At 53.1% G+C, this 22,616-nt stretch overlaps 1 protein-coding gene across 1 annotated transcript in view; it reads right to left on the bottom strand.

Moving 5' to 3' along the window:
• Positions 1–1,846: 1,846 nt before the first annotated feature.
• ATOH8 (atonal bHLH transcription factor 8) overlaps positions 1,847–22,616 on the bottom strand; it is a 37,635-nt gene continuing 16,865 nt past the window's right edge. The window contains 2 exon segments of the mRNA XM_017856323.1: positions 1,847–6,285; positions 8,500–8,558. Of these exon segments, the coding sequence (XP_017711812.1) occupies positions 8,532–8,558 (27 nt within the window). The 3' untranslated portion in view covers positions 1,847–6,285; positions 8,500–8,531.

Below are 22,616 nucleotides of genomic sequence, written 5' to 3'. Positions count from 1 at the left end.
GCCTTTGGACAAACCTTGGTGACAGGAGAGCCTGGGGAGAGGCTGGCTGGTCCAGGGCGGTGCATCTTTCCTCCCGGAGGTGAGATCTTGGATACTTGCTTGGCCGAGGGTAGGTGAGCGCCCTCACCAGCTGCTGTATTTGCTCATAGTCTATCCATTAGCCACCATATTGGTGGTGATGGGCATGGAGTGGGGCAGGGGAAGATGTTAGAATGAAGAAAAAATACTAGATTTAAGTGCCAGCTGTGGGACAACCTCGGGTGAGTCACAGCCCAGAAATGTAGCACCAGGGAGTGAAGCCAGAGGGGAAAAAAGTTACAACTGCCGGAAACATGATGAACCCGTCAAAAATACATGAAATTAGCTGCGCAAGTTAGGAAGTAAAAGGCAAGGTCTTGTTTGTTTTTTCACGCATGTAAGCATTTAAAAAAATTCATCAGGAATGGAAAAAATAATTCGTCTCCACACCACTGCCTTGGGTGAGGGATGTTTTGGGGAAATCGAGGAAAGGTGTCTGTGTTCTCTTGAGGGCCGCAAGGTAGAGAGAAGGAAGCAACCTTAGGGGGCCCCTGAGCAAGAGATGAATTCAGTAGACCCCAAAGATCAAAGCCAAGGATGTAACTCCCTCGAAAATCCTCAGAGACATGGGCAGTGCTGGGCTGGCTTCCCACGGAACATGGTGCCCGGGAGTGGAGATGTTTTTATTTACATGTGAAAAAAGATGAGCTCCGGGAGCAGAAAGGTGACCACCTAGGTTGTTGCTGTCAGGTTAAGTAGGGCCTCTCTGTCCGGTGATTGAAAGAACTAGAGTTCCCCAGGCACCCAGGCACTAGGCGGGACACAACAACAGGTAATATCAGGACAAAAAGGAACTGTTTCCTTTGCAACAAACATTAAGGTCAGAAAGAATCTTGTTTCATGGGCAGCCAGAGAGAAGGACACAGGGCCATGGCTGAGGAAGAGGGGCTGTTAATGATATCTGAGGATGGGATTCGGCCACCACCTCCAGATGGCCAAGCTGTGGGCATGCCGAGACCTGCTGGCGACAGGGAGATGTTGTGGACCTGGAGGGCACATGAGACCATCATGATGGGCAGCTAAGGAGCCTGGGCTGTAGTCTGGAGGCGATGGGCCCAGTGAGGAAGTTTGGAAATAAACCTCAATCAGCCATGGCAGAGGCAGGGTTGGAAGGGACAGACCATTGACAGGGAGGCCAGTCAGGAGGCAGCCACATGGCCCGTGAACAACAGTGAAGGTGAACTCCTGACATAACCTCAAACACACCATGCTGGGGTGGCCCAAGGAGGCTGGCCCACTCCAGGGAGGCCTCAGGACCAGGGTGGCAGAAGGAGCTCATCTCTCCAATTGATCAGTAGTAACTGCTTGGAGCATTGTCTGGAGCGGAATTCAGGCAGCGTGGGAGCCCCTCCAGAAAAACAGCCACTATTGGTTAGTGATGTCCGAGGTGGGGCTGTAAGGAGGCAACGTTCACTCATTCATCTCCACATTCAACAACCGTTTGTTCAGAGCCGGTGTGCCAGCATGTGTGCCGCGATGCTGTCCTCCGTTCACTCATTCATCTCCACATTCAACAACCCTTCGTTCAGAGCCTGTGTGCTGGCACGTGTGCCGCGATGCTGTCCTCTTCGCTCAGCTCTCAAAGGCTCGGCCACATAAACAGCAAAAAGTCCATGGCCAGCCTTCTCTCGGCTCTAAGCCCCTCTCCCTTCAAGCCTCTCCAAAGCCATATAAAAGATCACCTGGCCTGGGTCCTGTTTTCTCCAGGTCTTGAACAAATTAGATGCTTGGGAGTTACTTGTGGAAGGAAGAAAACAAAAATGAGTGCATTATCACATTTTCCATGTTTTATTCCTTCATTCAGCAAAGAAACCAATATATACACTTTGCAAGAAGGCCCTTTCGAGGATCAGGGGTTGAATTAGATCCAAACTTTACTCTCCAGGAATTTATAGTACTATCTGAGATTAGACACATACCCACAGTTCTGGAAAACACTGTCATTGTTTGTCCAAGTTCCTCGGGGTGCCTGGCTTCAGGAAGGCAGGCATAATTTGTCTGGGGTCTGGGTCACCAGAAGGGAGACACATGGGACAGCAAAACCCGGGGGCAAAGGGTGAAGCCAGCCCCTCCCCACAAAGCAGGGACCCTGTGCCCCGCTGTCTTCCTGGAACCAGGAAACAGAAAGCAGCTGTGAAGGTGGCGGGGCAGCAAGAGGGCAGGAAGAGAGCGACGACGGTACAGATCCACTCGAAGGGTGTCCTTGACGATGTCTGAGTCTTGCTGTTTGTTGCCTGGACGGCTGGCAATGACCACTTCGTGGCTCAGCAAGCAGCATAGGAGGGATGCAGGTGTAACCCCAACTCCAGCCCCCAGCCGGCTTCCCACGGCTGACCACAGCGCGGCCCGTCTTATCCTAATTAGCTGCACCTGTGCCTCTATCCAGGCTCACCGGCCAGCTCTTGAGCAGAGAGTTCTATTTGTACCTGCACACGGCAATGCTACCCAGTTCCCGGCCCCTGGGACCTGCCTACTCATGCCTCCGCTAGCTGTGAGAAAGGGGAATTTGTTGGAGGTGGAGAAATCCAGAAAAAAGGAGAACAGCACAGAGCCTTGAAGGATGTGGCCATGGAGACAGGAAGGAGCATGGTGTGGGGAGATGGACACTTGCTCAAAACCTCATCTCCGGAATTTAACCCTCTCTTCTGGAATAGTCTCAAGCCAGACCCAGGAAGCAGCACAGTCTGTGGGCAGTCTTTGGAGAGTCTTGCAAAGCTTGGCCTGTGAGCTGAGATCTCCAACTCCCAGAGCCATTCTTTCTGGTTTTGTCTTGCAGAGAGCAGAAGGCTGGCACACACGCATGAAGATGGGTGTGCACACGTGGGGCTTCATGCAGACACACCCATGAAGATCTTGTGGGCCCCTGGAGAGGGTCCCCTCATCCCTTTAAGGCCTGTGCCTGGTGACTCAGAGCAGACAAAGCAAGGAGAGTGTGCAGGTGACTCTGTGACCACAAACCAGAGGCTGGACTGCAAAGCGCTTTCACAGGCCCCATGAGGGCAGCTCCTCATCATTTATATTTTGCTGAGAGTCTTCTTGAATGGCTGCCTGCATAAAACTGTTTAGAAGATTGCTGGTGGAATCTGAATCTATCTGAAATAGAATTCCATTTTCTGGAAATGTACATGAGTGTGTGTGTGGGTGTGCATGTGCCCATGAGAGGGAGTGTGCGTGTGTATGCATATGAACACAAGTTGCTGTGCTGGAGAGGAAGCTGGGAAAGGAGAGGAGAGCATGCATTTAGTCATCCACATACATACATATGTGTACACACACATGCATTCACCCACAGCCTGTCTCCCAAATCCATGGCTCGAAGTCACTTTATTTTCGTAGACCAGACTTCACTTAGACCAGCAGCTTCAACCTTGCCTGCACATTAAGATCACTTGAGGAGCTTGTAAAAATCCCAATGACCAGGCCACACCCTAGACCAATACCTCAGAATTTCTAGAGATGAAATTGGGCATCAATACTTCATATCAATATGTAATAATCTCCTTTGGCGATTCCAATTTCCTGCCAGTGCTGAGTGCTCCTCTGCCTAGAAAGCCCTTCTCCTACTCCCCTGCTCGGAAAGCTTCTACTCACCCTTTAAGACCCAAGTCCCATGGCTACTTTCCAGGAAAATCCTTCCTGAGAACCTCCCCAGGAGTTAGTTCTTCCTTTCCTGAAGCTCCCAACAACACCTTAGTCATCTGAATGTAATCATAATTATTTGCTTGTCTACCTGTCTGTCCCACCGTCCATACAGAACCCGGAGCTCCATGATGCCACGCACTACACTAGATCCATCTCTTCATTCCCCCTGCCTGTCTTAGTATCTGACAGGCAGCTGGTCATCAATGACGTTTCAGAATGCAAGGGAAGTATGTAAGGAAATATGTATGCAGGAGGGGGATGGGAGGTGGAGGATGGGCTGTTTCTGGGTGGTAAGGCCATGAGTCTGCTCCCTTGGCAGCAGAATGGAGTACACTCCCTTTAGTAATAGAAAGCGTCCTCTATGTCAACAGTTAGATGCTGGTCGGTCCCCATGTCCTGCTTCCTTAGGAAGTACCGTCAGGGTTACTCAGAGGCTCCGAGGGAAAACAGAGCGGTGCTGTTATCTGTGCCAGGTCACAGGGTGACTGAACCTTCCTAACGGACCCTCCTGGCCCCATTCCATGCCCACTCTGTCCCGTCTGCATCCAGAGCACCTTTGCTCTGAGGGTGCTCAGGGCCACCTGGGTCCCCTGTTTCTGTGCCAGTCCAGGGATCCTGGACAGCACAGACACTACGGTCCTCGGTAAAGGGCCAGCCTGAGAAACACTAGGGGGGCTCCCTGCAGCCAGCCCCAGCCCAGCCCAGGAGTCAGGCAGCAGAGACGAGAAAGTGACACTGGTGAAACCAAGGGACAAACTGTGTCCTGCATGGCTGCAGCCTCTGGTCCCCTCCTATCCCCCTTTCCTTGGCCAGCCCTGTCCCTTCTGCCTTGACAGTGCTCTCCTATTTTTTATCTTATCACCCCTTCCCCCAGTCCCAGTGGGCCTTTATTGTCCCTACCTTAGGCCCACTGAGGTGAAGCGAAGTGATAAGGCCACACAGAGACTTTGGGCTGGGACTGGTGATGGGGCTGGAAAAGTTTTGAGAGCACAGGATTTGAAGTGAAGCCATCCTGATTCAACAACTGGCTCTGTCACCAACTGGCCCTGTCTCCTTGGGGCCTCAGTTTCCTCACCTGTGAAATGGGGTTAATAATAGGGGCCCCCATCTCATAAATACATGGTGCAGAATGAGTGCAGTGTGGACAGAGAGGGCTCCTCATGTGTTCCTGACCAGGCCTCCTGGTCACTAGTCCAGGCTGAGACTACTATGAGAACCACCCTTTACCCCCTTCCACACACAGACACACACACTCTCACTCACACAGCACTTGCTCCTGAAGGGCTCTCAACCTGTCACTAGAGACCGACCCCCTCCCTCACACTCCCCAGCCGATGACCAGCCAAAGTCCTGGTCACCCACAGAGTCCACTCAACACAAGTGTTTTCTTGACATCTTGGGGCTTTTACTTCAATTTGAAGCAGATGGTTGAGCACAGACGTGAACAGCTTTGGCCATTTGAGCACAAGGAAGGGGCAGGCCTTGGCTTTGAACATGCCCCCCGGCTCCCGTCCTCCACATACTGGCCCAGTCCCCTGGTCCCTTCCTCCTCTGCCCCTGCACACCCTGTAACAGACCACCGTCCTCCAAGTGGGGCTCCATCTTGCCCAGTAGGACGGCTCCAGCCAACCCAGCCTCTACTCCTTCCTCAGGCCACGGGCAGGGTAAACAAGAGAAAAACTCTTTCTGTCCATGGCAGGGACCGCCCATGGTGCTGGCTGCCTGGGATGGGGGCCCATGGGGATGGGTCACGGTGAGGAGAGGCTGGCTGGGGGAGCAAAGACCCGTAGGTAGCGGGTCTGGTGCAAGTCCCTGGTGTAGAGGAGGCAGTAACATTGCTTCTCTCCCTGCTTACTCCCTTCTGGTGATGCTCAGGGCCCAAGGAGCCTGGACCCAGGGGACACTGAGAACTGGGGCTGGCGGCCTGGGCAGCCAATGAAGCGGAAAGAGTGGGCAGGGAACTCAGGCCCCACTCCTGGCCCCGCCCAGGCACCCCAGCCTCCCTCTCACAGCCCCTAAGACTTGTCTTGCACTCAGTCAGTGCAAGGCCTGGTGGAGAGAGAGCGCCAGGTCAGAGGGCCCGGTGCCCCAGGGCTCATCAAATGCCCATCCCTTCCATGAGCTCCTGGCAGAACCGCTGACTCATCTTCGGCTTGAGATGGGGCTCAGGCAACAGGAGGAGTAAAAGTCACAGAGCAACGGTGTGGCTTTTCGCTGTGGGGTTTCATCACCCCACTTCCTTCGGTGTCTCTGTCGAATCTTTGGCAATGAATTTCTGCAGCTGGACAGTGGGCCTTGGGCTCTGAGTGAGTAGGGGACTGAGCTCTCCCCTCCCCACCAGGCAGAGGGCAAAGTGCAAAGCAGCCTCAGAGTGGCTGGGTGAGGGCGGAGGGGAGAGGGAGGCAGACGTGCTCCGATCCGACCCTGACAGGCTGTAGGCCGGGCGTCTGGCGGCATCTTGGAGAAGACCACGAGGCTGGACTCAGCGAGCTCACCTTGTCCTCAGGCCTGACTGGAAGGAGGGCCCACAGTGGTGGCCTTGGTCTCGCCCGCAGCCAGTCACTCCTGAAAGACATGACCAGCCATTAGAAGCTGCCCCTACTCCACCTGGTTCCTGTTTCCGGACACCTGCAGAATGTCCCCTCACTGAGTCCTCCAGGCAGTGGCCTCCATCTTGAAGGGTTCGATAAGTGGAAGAGCCAGGATTAAAACCCAGGCCTGGTTGCCTCCAGAGCCCACACTGCCCCCTCCTCCTTAGTGCTGCATTTCAGAGGCCTTGCGTTTTGGTTGGTTTGGGGAAAGAAGAGGACCACGGTGGGGAGTGGGAGCCAGGGCCGCTGGAAGCTCAGGAACACCTGGGGCTGACACCACAATCCCCAGGGCCACCCCTTTGAGGGATCTCAGAGGCCCGTCCCCACCTGGGGTGGCAGGCTCCTCTGCAGGCTCAGCCCCACTGGAATGGCCGTCTGCAGCTTCCTTGCGCTGTCCTAGGAGTCACAAGGCCCATTCTAATTGTAGCACATTCACCTGCCAGCTGGGTGACCTCAAACAAGTCACTTGACTTCTCTAGGCCTCAGTGTCCTCATCTGTAAAATGGCATGGCTGGAGCAGATCAATGAAAGCTCCTTCTAAGCAGGAGAATGAAGTATGTGTTAGCTAGTACAGAAAACATGGTTCTGTCTATGTGGTGCAGTGGAGTCAGGGGACACAGAGGGAGGGGGACCCAGAGACCTACTGCATTCCTTCCAACAGAGAGCCTGGGACATGTCTGAGAATCAGGGTGCTAAGGAGCACAGTTTGAAAATTGCTGGGTTAGACCACCTGTAATTCCCTGCAGCCCTGATCTGTGCAATCCTCATTCTGGCAGCTGAACTTGGCGCTGAGCAGAGGTTGTAACTGGCTACCAGGAAGCAATGGGATGGGGGAAAGGTCATGGGGGCTGTGGGGTTTTAGCTCTCTGGGGAGGTCAGAGCTGGTGGGGAGGCTCTGTGAGACCTCCAGATCCAACCAGGATGAAAATAACAAAGTCCCTGAACCTGGTACAGCACATCCCTCTTAAAGCAACTCCAAACACCCTTTTGATTCGTGCTCCAACCCTCAACCAACAGCTATTAATAAGTAGTTATTTTTAAAGCAAAACATCTGTCAGGCACCTCCGACCTGCCAGGGAGCACTCTCATTCTCCCCTCTCATGAGTGAGCAATCCCAGGCTCCGGGAAGGAAGTGCTGGAAGTTGCCAGGGCCAGGATTTGAATCCAGATCGGCAGTGTTCATTCTACCACACAGAGGCTGCTCTCACTGAGACAGAGGCTTGGGGAGCCGGGATGGAGCCAAACCACGACGTTGGAGGGCCTGCTAACCACAGGCCCTGGTGAGCCCCGCGGGCCGGGGCGGCCAGCCAAGATGCAAGGCTGGGGCAAGGCTGAAGTGGGGTCCAAGGAGGGTGAGGGAGCCAGGCCAGAGGGAGGGAGTGCTCTCCAGCTAATAGTGGCTCAGGAGGGAGAAAAGGAAAAGTGAGAGGCGGGAGCATCTTGATGTGGTAAATCCCAGGCCACATTCTCCAAGCCCACTGTGCATGGCTGGCCCCAGCAGGAATCTGCTTTGTGTTACCGAGTCTGAGGAGGAGGATTAAGAAGCGGAAAGGAAACCCGTGGGGATGGCACTGGGTCTGTGGTCCACGGGGTGATTTACAGCCCGCGTCATCCCGGCGCTGGCTGCCTGGGCGGGCCCTGCCATGGGCAGAAAAAGTTTTTCTCTTGTTCAGCCTGCCCGTGGCCTGAGGAAGAAGGGGAGGCTGGGTTAGCTGGAGCCGTCCTCCTGGCCATGCTGTAAAGGCGGTCGGGGCAGCCTGGGGCCAGCCCCAAGCCCTCTGTTGGCTCTTAGTCCCTGCTGAAGCCACAGCTACCATCCAAGATTAAAGGAGACAGGGGTTTCTCTGGCCAAGGCCTGATCTTCAGTTCTTGACCCCACCCTTTTCCTGGTGTCTACACTGGACCACCACCACCTCGGCCCAGGAATCTCAGCACATACATCATCCATCCAAGGAAGTCTTATGACAACTGGGATGTAATGGGAAGAACACTGGGAGGCCTCAGGTACCAGGACTTTCTCTGCAATTCAGCAGCTGTGTGACCTTGGGTAACTCACTCTCCCACTCTGTGCTTTCATTCCCTCACTTGTACAGTGAGGGGAGGGGAGGCAGATTGGCATTGCCCAAAAGGTGTTCTATGGAACACGAGCTAGGTGAGGCATTCCATGAATTTGGGAAATACCACATACCTTGACCCCAACTTGGAAAGTCGCTGCACGTATTACGATATCAAAGGCTCCGAAAAGTCCTGTAGCGAAGAAATTTGTGCGGCTTTAATGACCCATTTTCCCAACTGACTTTTTTTTTGAAACAGGGTCTCACTCTGTCACTTAGGCTGAGTGACTTAGGCTGAGTGGCAAGATCACAGCTCAGCGCAGCCTTGACCTTCCAGGCTCAAGCGATCTTCCCACCTCAGCCTCCCAAGGAGCTGGGACTACAGACATGCACCACCATGCCTGGCTAATTTTTGATTTTATTTTTTATAGATTCAAGGCCTCGCTATGTTGCCCAGGCTGGTCTTGAACTCCCAGACACAAGCAATCCCCTCGCCTCAGCCTCCCAAAGTTACAGGCGTGAGCCACTGTAGCCAGCCTTCCTAACTGATTTGATCATGTAATTGCTACTGCACTGTGAGGAGCAGAAACTCACTTCAACTCTCCAGGAAAGGGAAGCTCATTTAAAGTTACAAAAGGGCGTTTCACAGAGACCAGGGGAAGGTCTTAGGAAAGGTAGCAAAGGGCTTGCAAAGGTCAGTAGGGGCAGTCTGTGGCCCTGCCCTCTAGATGCCTGCTAACAGTCACTTGCAGGTATCTGCCTTCCTCCCTGACTACCGACTGGCCTGGTCTCCCGGCATGCCAATCCCCGAGACCCAGTGGAGGGCGCCCATTGGTCTAGCCTAGGTCTGATTTATTCCCCTGGACCAATCAGCTGTGGCCAAGGGATAGGAGACAAAGATGCCAATGATACCTCTTCATAAGAGGCTGTGTGTGGAGTGGGTTGCATGTGGGGGTGCATAACTGCAAATATGGAGGATAGCAAGCATCCCCGCTGTGACCACCACACCACAGAACCCCTTTCATGGAACGCCTGGCAACATCCTGTGTCCCACGTGAGGGGCACAGTGTGAGAGGCTTTCATTCCCCCCAGCTCTGGCCCTTTGTGGGTTTTTGTGTTTCTGCTGCCAGCCAAGGCTCTGGGTCTGGCTTACTCCCTAGTTTACTGTCCTCAGAACCCCTACCACCACGGAAGATGTCCTTTATTTATATATTTATTTATTGATTTTTATTTGTTTTGAGATGGAGTTTCGCTCTTTTACTCAGGTTGGAGTGCAATGGCGCGACCTTGGCTCACTGCAACCTCTGCCACCCAGGTTCAAGCGATTCTCCTGCCTCAGCTTCCTGAGTAGCTGGGATTGCAGGTGTGCACCACCATGTTCGGCTAATTTTTTATATTTTTAGTAGAGACAGGGTTTCTCCACGGCCAGGCTGGTCTTGAACTTCCGACCTCAGGTGATCCGCCCTCCTCGGCCTCCCAGAGTGCTGGGATTATAGGTGTGAGCCACCACGCCCGGCCGAAGATGTCCTTTAAACAACAGGTTCTGCTACTAAAATTAACCTTGAGAATGACTAGATGAGATAGCCTCACAGGTAGTCTGACGTGCCAAGTCAGAGCAAGGTGATTTGGTCAGTGTGGCAAAGTGGGAGCATTTATCACAAGCAGAAGTCATCTTTTTATCTGTTCACTTGTTTATGGCCAGAATGCCAGCTCCATGTGGGCAGGGATGTGGCCTGTTTTGTTTGCTGTTGTAGCTCCAATGCCCAGAACAGTGTCTAACACACAGCAGTATCTCAATAAATACTGGGCCAGGTACAGTGGCTCACACCTGTAATCCCAGCACTTTGGGAGGCCAAAGCACGAGGATCTGTTGAGGTCACGAGTTCGAGACCAGCCTGGCCAACATGGCAAAACCCCATCTCTACTAAAAATGCAAAAGTTAGCTGGGTGCGGTGATGCACGCTTGTAATCCCAGCTACTTGAGAGGCTGAGGTGGGAGGATCTCTTGAACCAAGAAGGCAAAGGTTGCAGTGAGCTGAGATTATGCCACTGCCCTCCAACCTGGGTGTCAGAGGGAGACAACAACAACAAATAAATACTGGTTGACTCAATCATAGCTACTTCAAGTCACAGGCATTTTACTCACTGTTGCTTTGTATATTACAAAATATTTCTCCTATTTCAAATGCAATATGGAGCGTTTTTGTAAATGGGTCTATCTATACTTTCAGGGAAGTTGTGGTAATTGTTATGAACCCTGGAACAATTTAGCATCCTTTATGCTTTTGTTCATTTCCAGTTTAAAAAAAAAAACAAACTTCTAATTGTTTTCCTCTCCTGATCACTTCTGTGCACTGCAGGTAATTTTACCACTTTAGGGTATTTAAAAAAACGATTTTATCTGCCTTTAAGTTATTTTACCTTTTACATTTACTGTCAGTCTATGATACCCACTTTACCTACTTAACCATTTTCCACTATTTCAAATTATACATTTTTTGTATTTAAGCAATTTTGATACAGCCTTCTACATGCAGGAGGGAATAAACTTCCATTGGGGCTGAAATCCTGACTTTTTTTAAACTGGTCTTTCCTAAACAGGGCAGTCAGATTTCAAATGTTATTTTAAAACTAAAAGGTGAAAAAAAGAGCAGATATGGCATGGGAAGAGAATTTTAAAAAACCACAGTATTAGTTGGCCTTTCACTGTTAAGTACACCAGTATGTGGGCTAGAAAGGGGGCTGCATGTTTGCCTCTGAATGCTGCTCTTGATTCTTACTGGGGTTCATCTTGGCCCCAAAGTCAGCTGGGGGGCCCTGAGCAGAATGCTTAACCGCTCCAAGTCTCAGTTTCCTCATCTTTTTTTTTTTTTTTTTTTTTTTTGACAGCTTCTTGCTCTGTTGCCCAGGTTGGAATGCAGTGGTGCAAACAAGGCTCACTGCCACCTCAGCCTCCCAGGCTCAGGTGATTCTCCCCAATCAGCCTCCTGTATACCTGGGACCACAGGCTCATGCCACCACACCTGGCTAGTTTTTTTTATCTTTTGTAGAGACGGAGTCTCACTTTGTTGCCCAGGCTGGTCTTGAACTTAAGGGCTCAAGCAATCCTCCAGCCTCAGCCTCCCAAAGTGCTTGGATTACAGATGTGAGCCACCACGCCTGGTCAATTTCCTCATCTTTATTTATTTATTTATTTATTTATTTATTTATTTATTTTTGAGTCAGAATCTCACTCTGTCACCCAGGCTAGAGTACAGTGGTGTGATCTTGGCTCACGGTAACCTTCGCCTCTTGGGTTCAAATGATTCTCGAGTCTCAGCCTCCCGAGTAGCTGGGATTACAAGCGTATATAATCACACCCAGTTAATTTTTGTATTTCGGTAGAGACGGGGTTTCACCATGTTGGCCAGGCTGGTCTTGAACTCCTGACCTCAAGTGATCCACCCACCTCAGCCTCCCAAAGTGCTCTGCCTCAAAAAAGAGAAAAAGAAAATACAGAAGAGTGAACAGAAAGAAAATTGTTTCAATCACCTTAATCTCTCCACTGACAGCAAACCACTGATAACATTTGGGTGACTACTGTCCCATATGCTATTCCCATGCATATGCGTACTCACATACAGTATTTTATGAAAAGTGGAATTACGCTGTACAAGCTGCATCATAAGCTGCATTGGTGTTTTCTTTAACACTCAAGCCTGGACATCCTTGCATTTGACAGATCTGCTTTCACATCTTCTCCAAGGGCCACGCTTTGCAGAGGTTATTCTGGGCACAGGCACAAGGCCTGGGCTTCTGGCCTCCAAGCTCCCATGGACCTGGAAGCAGGTATGGACCAGTCAGCCCCCAGCACCTCCTGCCTGCCTGGCCTGGGCACCATGGATGACAGGCAGGAAATTTATGAGCAGTTGGAGTTGGCTGCTATTTGTGGGGGGCAGGAACAGGGCATGAATCGAGGATAGTGCTGTGTCCGGGCTGGGAGGGCCCTTCAAGGTCCCAAGTGTCTAAGAGTTTCAGTTATGGCCAGAGCCTTTTGTGAGCCAGGACAGTTGGCCTGGAGGCCAAAAATGGGGAGAAAAAGTCATTTATTCAGCAAAGATGTATTAGTTCCTAATAAGGGCCAGTCCTGTCCCATGCACTAGGGCAGCTTACAGTCTAACTCTAAGGGAAAGCTGAAGACCACCGTTGCTGGCTGCTGCTGCAGATTCCACCCAGTCCTTTCTGTATTTCTCAAGGCTGCTCACCAGAGAGGAGGGGACTGGCACAGCCTCAGCTATGCTGTGCAGACAGCTGCCCCACAGGCCCCAGGTCAGGAGCAAGGTAGGGCCAGCGGTCAAAGCCCTCCTTCACTGAGGCCAATGGATGCGTTCAAACCTCAGAGTCAGTCAAGGCCGTGTAGAAGAACTTTCCTATCAGTAAGAAACAATCATTGCATCAGGCAATGTTGAGGACGAGAGCAGGTAACCTGGGGAGCCCTTCCTGTGGTAAGATGCTAGAGGTGTTGTTGGGTCCCAGGTATCCTAGGCTAGCATTTATTGAGCACCTACCATGTACTCCACAGTGTTGCAGGGCCTTACTTGGAGTTACTTCCACCCACTAGAATGTAGGTTCCACAAGTTCAGGGCTGGGGCTGGGTGTTGTCAGTTGAGTCCTTGCTGCCTCCCTAGTCCAGGACAATGAGGGCCTGCTCATGTCCACCCTCTTACCCCCACCAGCCCCACACCCAACGCAAGGTGGGGACGATGGGTTCCTCCTCTGAACTCCTGAAGCTCTTTATCCCAACTCCTCCTACATCCCCCTACACCACGAATGGTTGTTGGTGTGATTGCCACAGTTCCTTCCCCTACCCCACACACCTCCACCACCAGCACCCCATCCTCCCAGAGCCTGGGAACAGAAGCAAATGCATCAGTGCTCAGAGTCACCATTTACAGAGGGCAGCCCCTTACCAAGCACATGCTGCACTTGTTTGCATGTGCTGTCTTTCGCAATTCCTGGGAGGTGCCTACCGCTGTGCCCATGTTGCAGATGAGGAAAGGGAGGCCTGAGTGGTGACCTCCTTTGCCCTAGGCCACACTGCTAGGATGCAGCAGAGCAAGGTAGACCCTTAACCCCTACAGACCTCAGTTTCCTCACAGGCAAACAGGAACAGCAGGTCCCCAAGCCATCCGCCCAACTGTCACCTACTTGGTTCTAAGAAAATCTTGGCCTTCGACTCCTGGAGCCTAAGGGAAGGTGGCTGGCAGTGGGAGGCCCAGCACCCCCAGGGCCAGGGCTGGAGCTCATAGGAGCCCACTGGGCCTACAGGGGCAGCCATACCATGCCGACGCCTTCTCAGGCTGCAGACCACTCTCTCTGGCTGCCGAGCTGTCTCCCTCTCTGTGCTCTGCCTATATGTCTCTGCCAACTCTTCCTTGGCCTCTTCTTTGTTTTTCTCTCCACGTCCACCAGTCTATCTGTCTTTCTTGGCCCCCACCCCAGCTCACCCCCAGCATGGGGCACTGTGAGGGTCGAGCTGGCCCAGGCGAAGCTGCAGGCAGCTGCTGCGGCTTCCCACCTGCTTCCGTCCTGCGACACTGTCCGGTCATTTTACTTGGCTTCACTGCTCTTCCAGATGCCAGCAGCTCAAAAGGCCCATGGCCGCACTGCACAGCCAGAAGAGGCACCCAGGCTGGAGGGGGCACCCAGGCTGGAGGAGGCACTCAAGCAGGAGGGGGCAGCCCACTCAGGCTGGAGGAGGCACCCAAGGTGGAGGAAAGCAGACCAATAGGCAGACTGGTGGTCCAGTCATGCGAGAAAGGCTCTGCTCTTCACCTGCCCTGTGGGCCTGGCTCACAATCCTTACACAGACAGCCCCACATGACATGTAAGTTCACATGCCCCAACCACGGTGGAGGGTCCCCATCAGGCCTGCCTCCTTCTAGACTGGGAACTACTCCCATCACCCTGCTGCTTCTCGAAGCGCCTCCCCTCCCCAGTCCTTACTGCAAAGTCACAGCAGGGATTGATGGGCACCAACCAGACAAGCCAAATCACACCAAAGTGCTGGCCAGCAAACCTTTGCAGAGATCACAGTGCTTCTCCAGGAGACTCCCAGAAGGGAGCACGGCTGTGGATACTTCAGGATCACTGGGGTACCCGTGGTTTGGAGAGGCCATGAGCCATTTGGGAAGCCCAAATTCCATACAGATGCAGTTTTAAGATGAGGAACACCTCCCTCCGCCTCTTCCATTGTCCCTAAGCCCCTCCCGTAGCTAGATGCTGGTGCCACCGAGGGATCCAGGTGGGGGGTGGGGACATCTCTGATTAGAGGTCTTTACTCACTGCCACACACACACACATGTGCACACTCACTGGCAAACAATCCAGCACAGTGGTTCAATGTGCCAGCTATGGCACCAGACGACCTCTGTTTGAATCCTGACTTCCCCATTCTACCAGCTGTATGGCCTTGAGCAAGATGCTTAACCTCTCTGTGCCTCAGTTTCATTACCTATAAAATGGTAATAATAGTATCTACTGCATGAGCTTGTCAGGAAGATAAAGAATACAATGGCTGCAAAGGCAAGCACTGGGTGCTTAGTATCTACATGTCGGAGCACAGAGACTCCATGGGGTGGGGTAGGAAGGGTCCTCAGTCGCCCCATTTACCCATCAGTAACTCAAGGCAGGAACCTTGTCTCCACTTCAGATCACCAGGGCCTCCCTCTGTGTGGGCACAGAGGAGCTTCCCCTCGATATTTGTGGAAAACAACTGAAAACACCGCCTTGCCTCACGCTTCCATTGCTCCATTCACCCAGCAAATGTTTACCAAGCGTTTAGACCACGCCAGGCTCCACTGGAGGCTCTGGGGACCCCACAGTGAACAAAACAGACGAGAAGCCCAGCCCTCCTAGCTCCACCATCCTAGGAGAACAGGCTCCTGCACAGAAGCCAACTTCCCTGGAGAAAGGAAGCCACATGTTTTCTTTGCCAAAACAGCTTGGATGGGCCCTTTCCCAATAACTGATGCACTTCCCTGCATTCTCAGCCCGATGTTACTAGATGTACTTTAGCTTCCTCTTGACAACTCAAGATCAAGTCCATGAACATCAGTGCACACACAATTCCAAGGTCCCTGAGGCTTGCGGGGTCTCTGCCCTGACACTAAGGGGGCCCCCAGCCTCTCGGTCCTTCTGAGCCTCTAGCCTTGTTCTTTATCACGTGTCTGTTTCTTCTTACTCGATGAGGCCGCTGGCTGATTCTGGGTGCTATCTCTGTACCTGCTACAGGACCTGACCCCCCGACCCCTGCCCTCATAGGCTGTTTTTGTTCTGACGTTCAGATCTGAGGGACCTGAGAGTCAAGCTCATAAGAACTGTATGCAGACTAAGTGTAGTGGGCTCCAAAGACCGTCCCGAGGTGCCCTCCTCTGAATTTTTATGCATAGCCTTTCTGTAGTTTAGCTCTGAGTTCCGAAGGGTGGGGCCTCTGTTTTATTCTCCAAAATGCCCCCAGCACTAGAACAGTACCTGACACAGAGTAAACACTCCTGGCGACTTATTTTTAAGTAGATGTGCAGAGCAGGGCCCTTCATGTTTCACAATCTTTTAATACTCATGTACCTAAAAAGACTGAACAAGTGAAGAACCCCTGTGTGTGCGTGTGGAGGGGGTGGGTGGGCTGTGGTGGCAGGGACTCGTGTGTACGTGGTGGTGGCAGGAACAGGGCTGGCAGGAAAGCGAGGCAGGAGGCACAGCTGCTGAGAGGGGGACTGACAGTTCCCAGCAATGCCCAGTCGCAGCTCTCAGATTCCAGGTGGGCTCCGCACGGCTCATTCCCAGAGCTGCCCACCACATGCCCAGCTGCCTGGCTCTGCCCTGCCCTGCCTGCCACTGAGGGGCCATCTTTAATGGCTCCTGGGCCCTGTGCAGGGAGAACAGTTCTGAAATCCTTGAAGACAACCAGCCGCCTTCCAGGGGGTACCCCCTTCCCATGTGCATGGGAAATCGGCCCACCATGTGGGAGGCCCTCCACTGGACCCCAACAGACGGGGCCTATGGACACGCCAGCACACCTGTGTGTGTGCATGCATTCACATTCTCTAAGTCACTGGGTGAGGAGAGGACACTTAGGTCCCTCTGCCCACCTTCTTGACGGGCCAGCAGTGGCCTCCAGTGACCCTCTCTGAGTGCTGTGCCTCCAGTTGACAAAATGCTTTCACAGCCCTCATTTCCCCAAACACTCCTCACCTGGTTTTATCCATATTTTATGAGGAAAGTGAAGCTTGTTGAAGGTAAGTGCCTGAGGTTACAGATCTCCTGAGTGGTTGGGCTGAGACTCAGACCCGTGCCTCCAAGCCTCAGGCCCCACGCTGCCAGGCAACCCATGAAGCTCACACCCTCACCATTGAGAAAGCAGAGGACAGAGGCCAGCGGTGGCCTAGATTCAGCCTGTCAGGCCCCACCCAGCCCTGCCCAGCTGCTTGAGCCTGGGCGACTTCGCCTCATCTCACTCCCATGTTTAATAATGTGGACCCCAGGAGCTTGTTCTAGGATTCAAGAAAATCATGGGTGTGAGAGGGCTTTGCAAACTGGAAAGTGCTGTGCACAGGAACGAGGTCACTGGGGGCCTAGTCAGGTCATTTCCGTACTGTGAACCTCAGCACTGTCACCTGAAAATGGGGTTGGTGACACCCACTTTGTGGGACTGTGGTGAGGACTGAGCAAGCTCAAAGAAGTGGGGCTCTGACACTGTGGTTAAGATAACGACAATGGTTAGCTCCCTGGGAAGAAAACCACCTTGTCACAAATCAGGGTCAACCCTCCAGGCATGAGCCACGTGGCTGTTTTCTCTGCTGCCCTCCCAGCTGACAGACCTTGATGTTTTTCTCGGGTTCGAGGGGAGCATCTTCCTTTGGAAGAAGGGAGGGGCTGTCTGGGCAAGGCTGACTGCCCTGGTGAGGAGAAACACTCTTCCTAGCATGGCACCCTGCCCTGACTGTAGATGCAGCTTGAGGATGAAAAGCTTGGTGCTGTGGCAACCACTCTGCAGCCATGAGGCAAAGATCAAAAGAAGCCTGGACTCTTGGATCCCAGGGAGCAGCTGACTTCTGAACTATGAAAAATGACAGCCCCTGTTAATTTAAGCTGCTGCTTGAGGGGTTTTAGTTATTTGAAACACAATGCTTTCCTTACAGATTCAAGGGAACAAGGGAGTGAGCCCAGCTGGAGCACAGGAGAGCCCAGGGGCATCTCCCTAGCTGTGTCCTAAAGCCCTCAGTTAATCCTTCCCTAGAAGGGAATGTCCCTTGCCATCAGCATAGGGACTTTCAGCCCTCGCAGTGTGGACTGTAGTGGAAAGAATGGTGTGTCATTATTTGGGGGCCCTAGTATGCGCCAGAAGATGGGACACAAAGAGAAACGGGCTCACAGTCTAGCCAGAGACACAGGCACTAATCCGACACTGTGTAACATAGGGCCACGGGATGCAATATCACACCACACCCTATGTCACACAGCACACCACCTAAACATATAATATAATGCAATGTAATGGCATGAAATCTAACATACCACATAATAGAGTTTCATATTGTATAACATTTTAAGTCATTACTTTAAAAGTGTATCACATGATGCTCTCCTGAATTAGACCAAAAGCGTCCCTGTGCTATGATGCCCTGAGGAAGAAGCTGGGGTCGGGGTAAGGGAGGGCTTTCAGGAGGAGCTGAGCCTTCCAGAATGAGCAGGAGTTAGCCAGACAGACAGCGGAGAAGGGCATTCCAGGCAGAAGGGATGGCATGAGCACAGAGGCCAAAAATAGCCCCTTTGGGCGAGGAGTTCTGTGCTGCTGGGGTGTAAATTGGGACACAGGGAGTGACCGGCCAGGGTCAGGTCATTTGGGAGGCCCATCAGGTGTCCTGTTGAATCTGGCCTTGTCCCTTGGCCAGTAGGGAGCCCCCTAGGTCTTAGGGGAGCTAAGCAGGGGATGGAGTGAGGCAGTCTGACCAGCTTTCAGCAGAGCAGCCAAGAGGGGTTCTGGGGGGGCTAACAGCCAGGGCAGCTAAGACAGGCCCCGGTGGCTGTGAATTCTGGGCAGAGGTGGCAAGGTGTTAAAGGAGAGAATGGCTCCCGACTTTGCCCTCTAGAAACACTTATCCCGGGAGCACAAGGAAAATTTGTTGTTTCCCATGGAAACTGCTTTCTGGTCTGCTGGGGCAGGTAGAAAGGGCACAGCCTGTTTAAGGATGGGGTGTGGGGAGCCAGGGCCTGCTGACACCCTCTGTTTGAGACCTCACACTGTGCCAGGTGCAGGGCTCAAGGCTGAGCAGTGGGCAGGGCAGCCCTATCCTCCTCTTCCTCTTGTCCTCTGGAAGCCTCAGAGTTCAAAAGCAATTTCTGGTCACTAGGCTGACTCCATGCCGTGCCAGGAGCTGGGGACAGTGGTTCCTCTTCCTTCCTCAGGTCCTCCTTGCCTTTGGCCCCATGAAGACCAACTTCTTGGGCAGGACACACGGGAGGGAGAGCAGATTTTTCAAAACAGTGTTATGTTCTTTATGCCATTGATCCGTGAACAGACCCAGGAGCTGGCGGGGTAGCTTCATGATAACTAATCAGGGTCCTGAGGTTAAAACACTTGAGCACCCGGCCGCACAGCCCCCAAGGGCAGAGTAGGGACCAGCTCCAGCATCCAAACCAGATACCTGCCCCCAGAGGTCACTCAAGGAGAGAGGATCCCATGGGCCTGCGCTGAGCCCAGGTGAGATGAATGGCCCTAAAACTGCGATAAACATCAATATTTTGTCCTGCCAGAGCTGCCATCTCTCTTACTGGAAGTGGGAGGAAAGCCGAGAAGAGGGCAAGAGGAATGAGGTGCAGGCGCCTGTGTAAAGGTGAAACGCAAAACACCCTCCAAAGCTCCAAATGTGAGGCTTTTGCAAAGCTGGCCACCCACAGCCGTGTCGATGATGGGCTTTTTCCACTGCTGGGGTGAGGGGCTGCTGGGGCTTCTGGATCTGGGAGGCAGCCCATGGAAAATGGGTGCAAAGAACTGAGAAAGGAAAGGGAAACTCCCAGTACCCTGCCCCTGACCTGTGTCCCCCCATCACATCACCACTGTCTGACACATGGCAGACCCAGGCCCGACTCAGCTCCTCCCTCAGGGTCCAGGGGCTGTGAGGAAAGCAGCTCAGCCTTGCCCTTTTCTCCTTTCCTCCCCGGGGCTGGCTTTTCAGCTGTCGGCCCTGCCCCAGGACCCCACAGCCCCTGACAGGCCACCCAGTGTCTACTCCCAGGAGGTGCCCAGGTTCCGGGCAGACATCTCCCAGAAGTCATTGTCAGCAGCAGTCAGTTCTTTAAAAAGGCTTCATGTCATGCTGCAATCAGCGGCGGGGCCGAGGCACCGGGGTATTTATGAATGTGACTGTCCTCCCAGAACATCTCCGTGAAGCTCTCAGATGAGCTGATGGGGGTCTCTGCATGGTGTCCGGTCTCCCAGACCCTCCCTCTGAGGAGACGTTGTTCTCATCTGTATGCCCAGGGTTTATTCAGGGTGACAGCAGAACGACTCTGCCACGGCGCTGCCTGTTTTGAACCTCACCACTGACGTGCCCTCCCAAGCACCTTCTTGCTCCCATGTCCCCTCTAGCTGTTTTCTTAGGAAAACAGTCACTTCCAACCATCCCCAATGACAACAGCCTTGAGACAAGAAAAGTTCGGCAATGTCAGGAGCACTAATGAGGTGGCTTTCGGGCTCACAGAGGAGGTAAAAAAGTCACAACTGATGTGAGAAGAGGAAGAAACATTAAAAGAAAATGGGAAAAAAATAAAAACCAGAGATAAAAAGTCAAGAGAAAACCGCGGCGCCTGAGAAACAAGAATTCCAGCCGCCAACTTTTACGGCATCCAGTCCTGTTATTCATAAGCGAGCTTCCTCTCTCACAAAGAACCTTTTGCACGGTTTTCCCTGCTGCCTCCAAACCAGCTGCTCGCGCTGTTGTATCCTGAGTGATGATGAGGCTCTGAAAGGGTTTTTTGGGAACAGATGGCCAGGGGAGAGCTGGGGAATGTGCCAGCAGAGGGCCGGGCGGGCTGCCAAGGCCTGCGGTGACTGAGTGCTTGGGCTTCCAGCTCGCGTGCTTTCCCTGCCCTCTGCCCTCCGTGGCGCCAGCAGGCCTTCCCAGCGAGTGCTCGGAACATCTGGAGTCTGGGGCTGCCAGGAGGGGGGGCCGCGGCGGCGGGGCGGGGGACCCTCTGTTCCAGCGGAGCTCCCATGGACTCACCAGCAGGCCCGCCTCGCAGAACAGCTAATCAAAACCACAGCACCCGAATGCGAACCAGGCGCGCTCCCAGCTGCAGCCAGAGGCCGCCAGGCGACTTAACCTGGTGTCAGGCCTCACCGGCGGCACACAGCTGGGGGTGCCCGCAGCTGATGACACCTCCCTGCCCAACCCACCCCTCACCACCACCAGGGCCACCACCAGCAGGCTCTTGGCTCCCCACAGCTAAATGAAGCCTCCACACACTGCAGCCGGGCTACTTACATAAGAGCTGTTGCTCCGGGCAAGGCTCGGCACCAGGCACTTGCTGGGGGCCTCCTGGGCACAGGCCACTGTGCTGGGCAGTGTGTGAGCTTCAGGCAGTGGGCTGGCCTCAAGAACTGAAGAGCTCAGAACTCAGAATCAAAGAGATAAAACAGGCTGGAAACTGAGCTCCATCACTTCCTGGTCATGTGGCCCCAGGCAAGTTACGCCCTTCTCCTGGCCTCAGTCTTCCATCTGTGCAATGAGGGAAGTGGTCCCAACTTTGGGGTTAGTATAACACGGGGTAGAGATAATGTGAGTGGAGTGCCCATAAGGGGACACGATGGCACTCACCACATGGTTGATGTGCTTGGTGGTGGTGATCTGCTGCACTGCTGATTAGCATTATTGTACGACCACATGTTATGCACGTTTCTTGGTATGACTCCCTGCACTTTGAAATCCGAGGATTTCTGGATGGGCTGCAGGCTGCACCCCATGCTAAGGGTGCAGAACCAGGGGTTTGGGCTGAAGTGCTAGAGAGGAAGGAATCTGTCACTCAGAAAGGTTGGTCCTTCCCCATCTGCCTTTTGGCTGGTCATTCACCCACCCTGGCACTGCCCTTTTCTGAGCTGTTCCTTCCTGGGGTTCCAATTAAGTTGTTACCTTGTAGCTATAAATTCATGAGATTTCCTCTCTGGCACTCAGCGAGAACACACCAGCCCTTTCTCTTATGGGGTCTTGTTTAATCCTTTCAGCAAGGCAGCAAGGCAGATTTGTGTGCTCTCACTTTACAGATGAGAAGACTGGGGATCAGGGAGGTCAAGTAACATGCCCAAGTCCACAGAGCGAGAAGTGACAGTGCCAGGACTCAAACCCAGGTCTCTGGCCCCAAAGATCTGCACTTGCCTACTTCACAGTTTTGCTGAGGGCCGCCATAGTGTGCGTTCCTGTTAGAACTACAGAGCACCAGAAAATGGTAGCACTACAGAGCACCAGAAAGAACTACAGCGTTCTCTGGGGTTAGCCCCCACCCTACACAGACACTCCTTCTTCAGCGTCCCAAGGGCCACTGAGCCTCCACAGGGGCTTCCAGAGAGGAACCTGGCTCAGAGGTGCTCCGGGGTTCTCTGCATTCCTTAAGGTTGTCAGTTAGCGCATCAGAGGGGACTTCCCATGTCTCAGAGACTTTCTGAGCAGGAACAGCTGGTTTTTCTTCCTAAGTCGGAAACCCCAGGTTTTCATCCATTCCCAGTGTGTTGGGGAGAAGGGTGGGGCCTGGGAGAGCATGTTGAGGGTGGGGAGTAATTTGGAGAAAGAGAGACGAGGAGGAAAGGGGCAGAAAGTGTGAAAAGAGGGAGGAAGCAGCACCCCAGCCTTTCCCCCGCCTCGCCTCGAGACCACCCGGGGAACATCAGAGGCACGGTCCATGTTCAGGGAAAGCCAGCTCAGCTCACCTGGGAGGCTCCCCAGCCAATGACCCCTCCAACCCAGGCCCTGCCAGACTTGTGGCCTAACAATGTCAAATGGGAGAAGAGAAACAGCAGCTGAGAGAACACTCCGTGTTAGAACAAACAGCTGGCGACAAACATCTATGTAATTGGAATGCCAGAAAAAAATAAATTGCATCCATTTTTATGGCTAGTTGGGAATTTGATGGTGGTTTCCCACCCACCCCCCTTTTCCCCAGCATAGATGGCCTCCTTGGGCTTTGAAAGCAGATGGTATTTAACTTAATAACTGGGCTG

The sequence above is a fragment of the Rhinopithecus bieti genome, unplaced genomic scaffold (genome assembly GCF_001698545.2).
Source record: "Rhinopithecus bieti isolate Rb0 unplaced genomic scaffold, ASM169854v2 scaffold_44368, whole genome shotgun sequence".
Lineage (NCBI taxonomy): Eukaryota > Metazoa > Chordata > Mammalia > Primates > Cercopithecidae > Rhinopithecus > Rhinopithecus bieti.
Note: the sequence above shows the minus strand (reverse complement) of the source record. Positions and strands in the feature narration are given on the sequence as shown.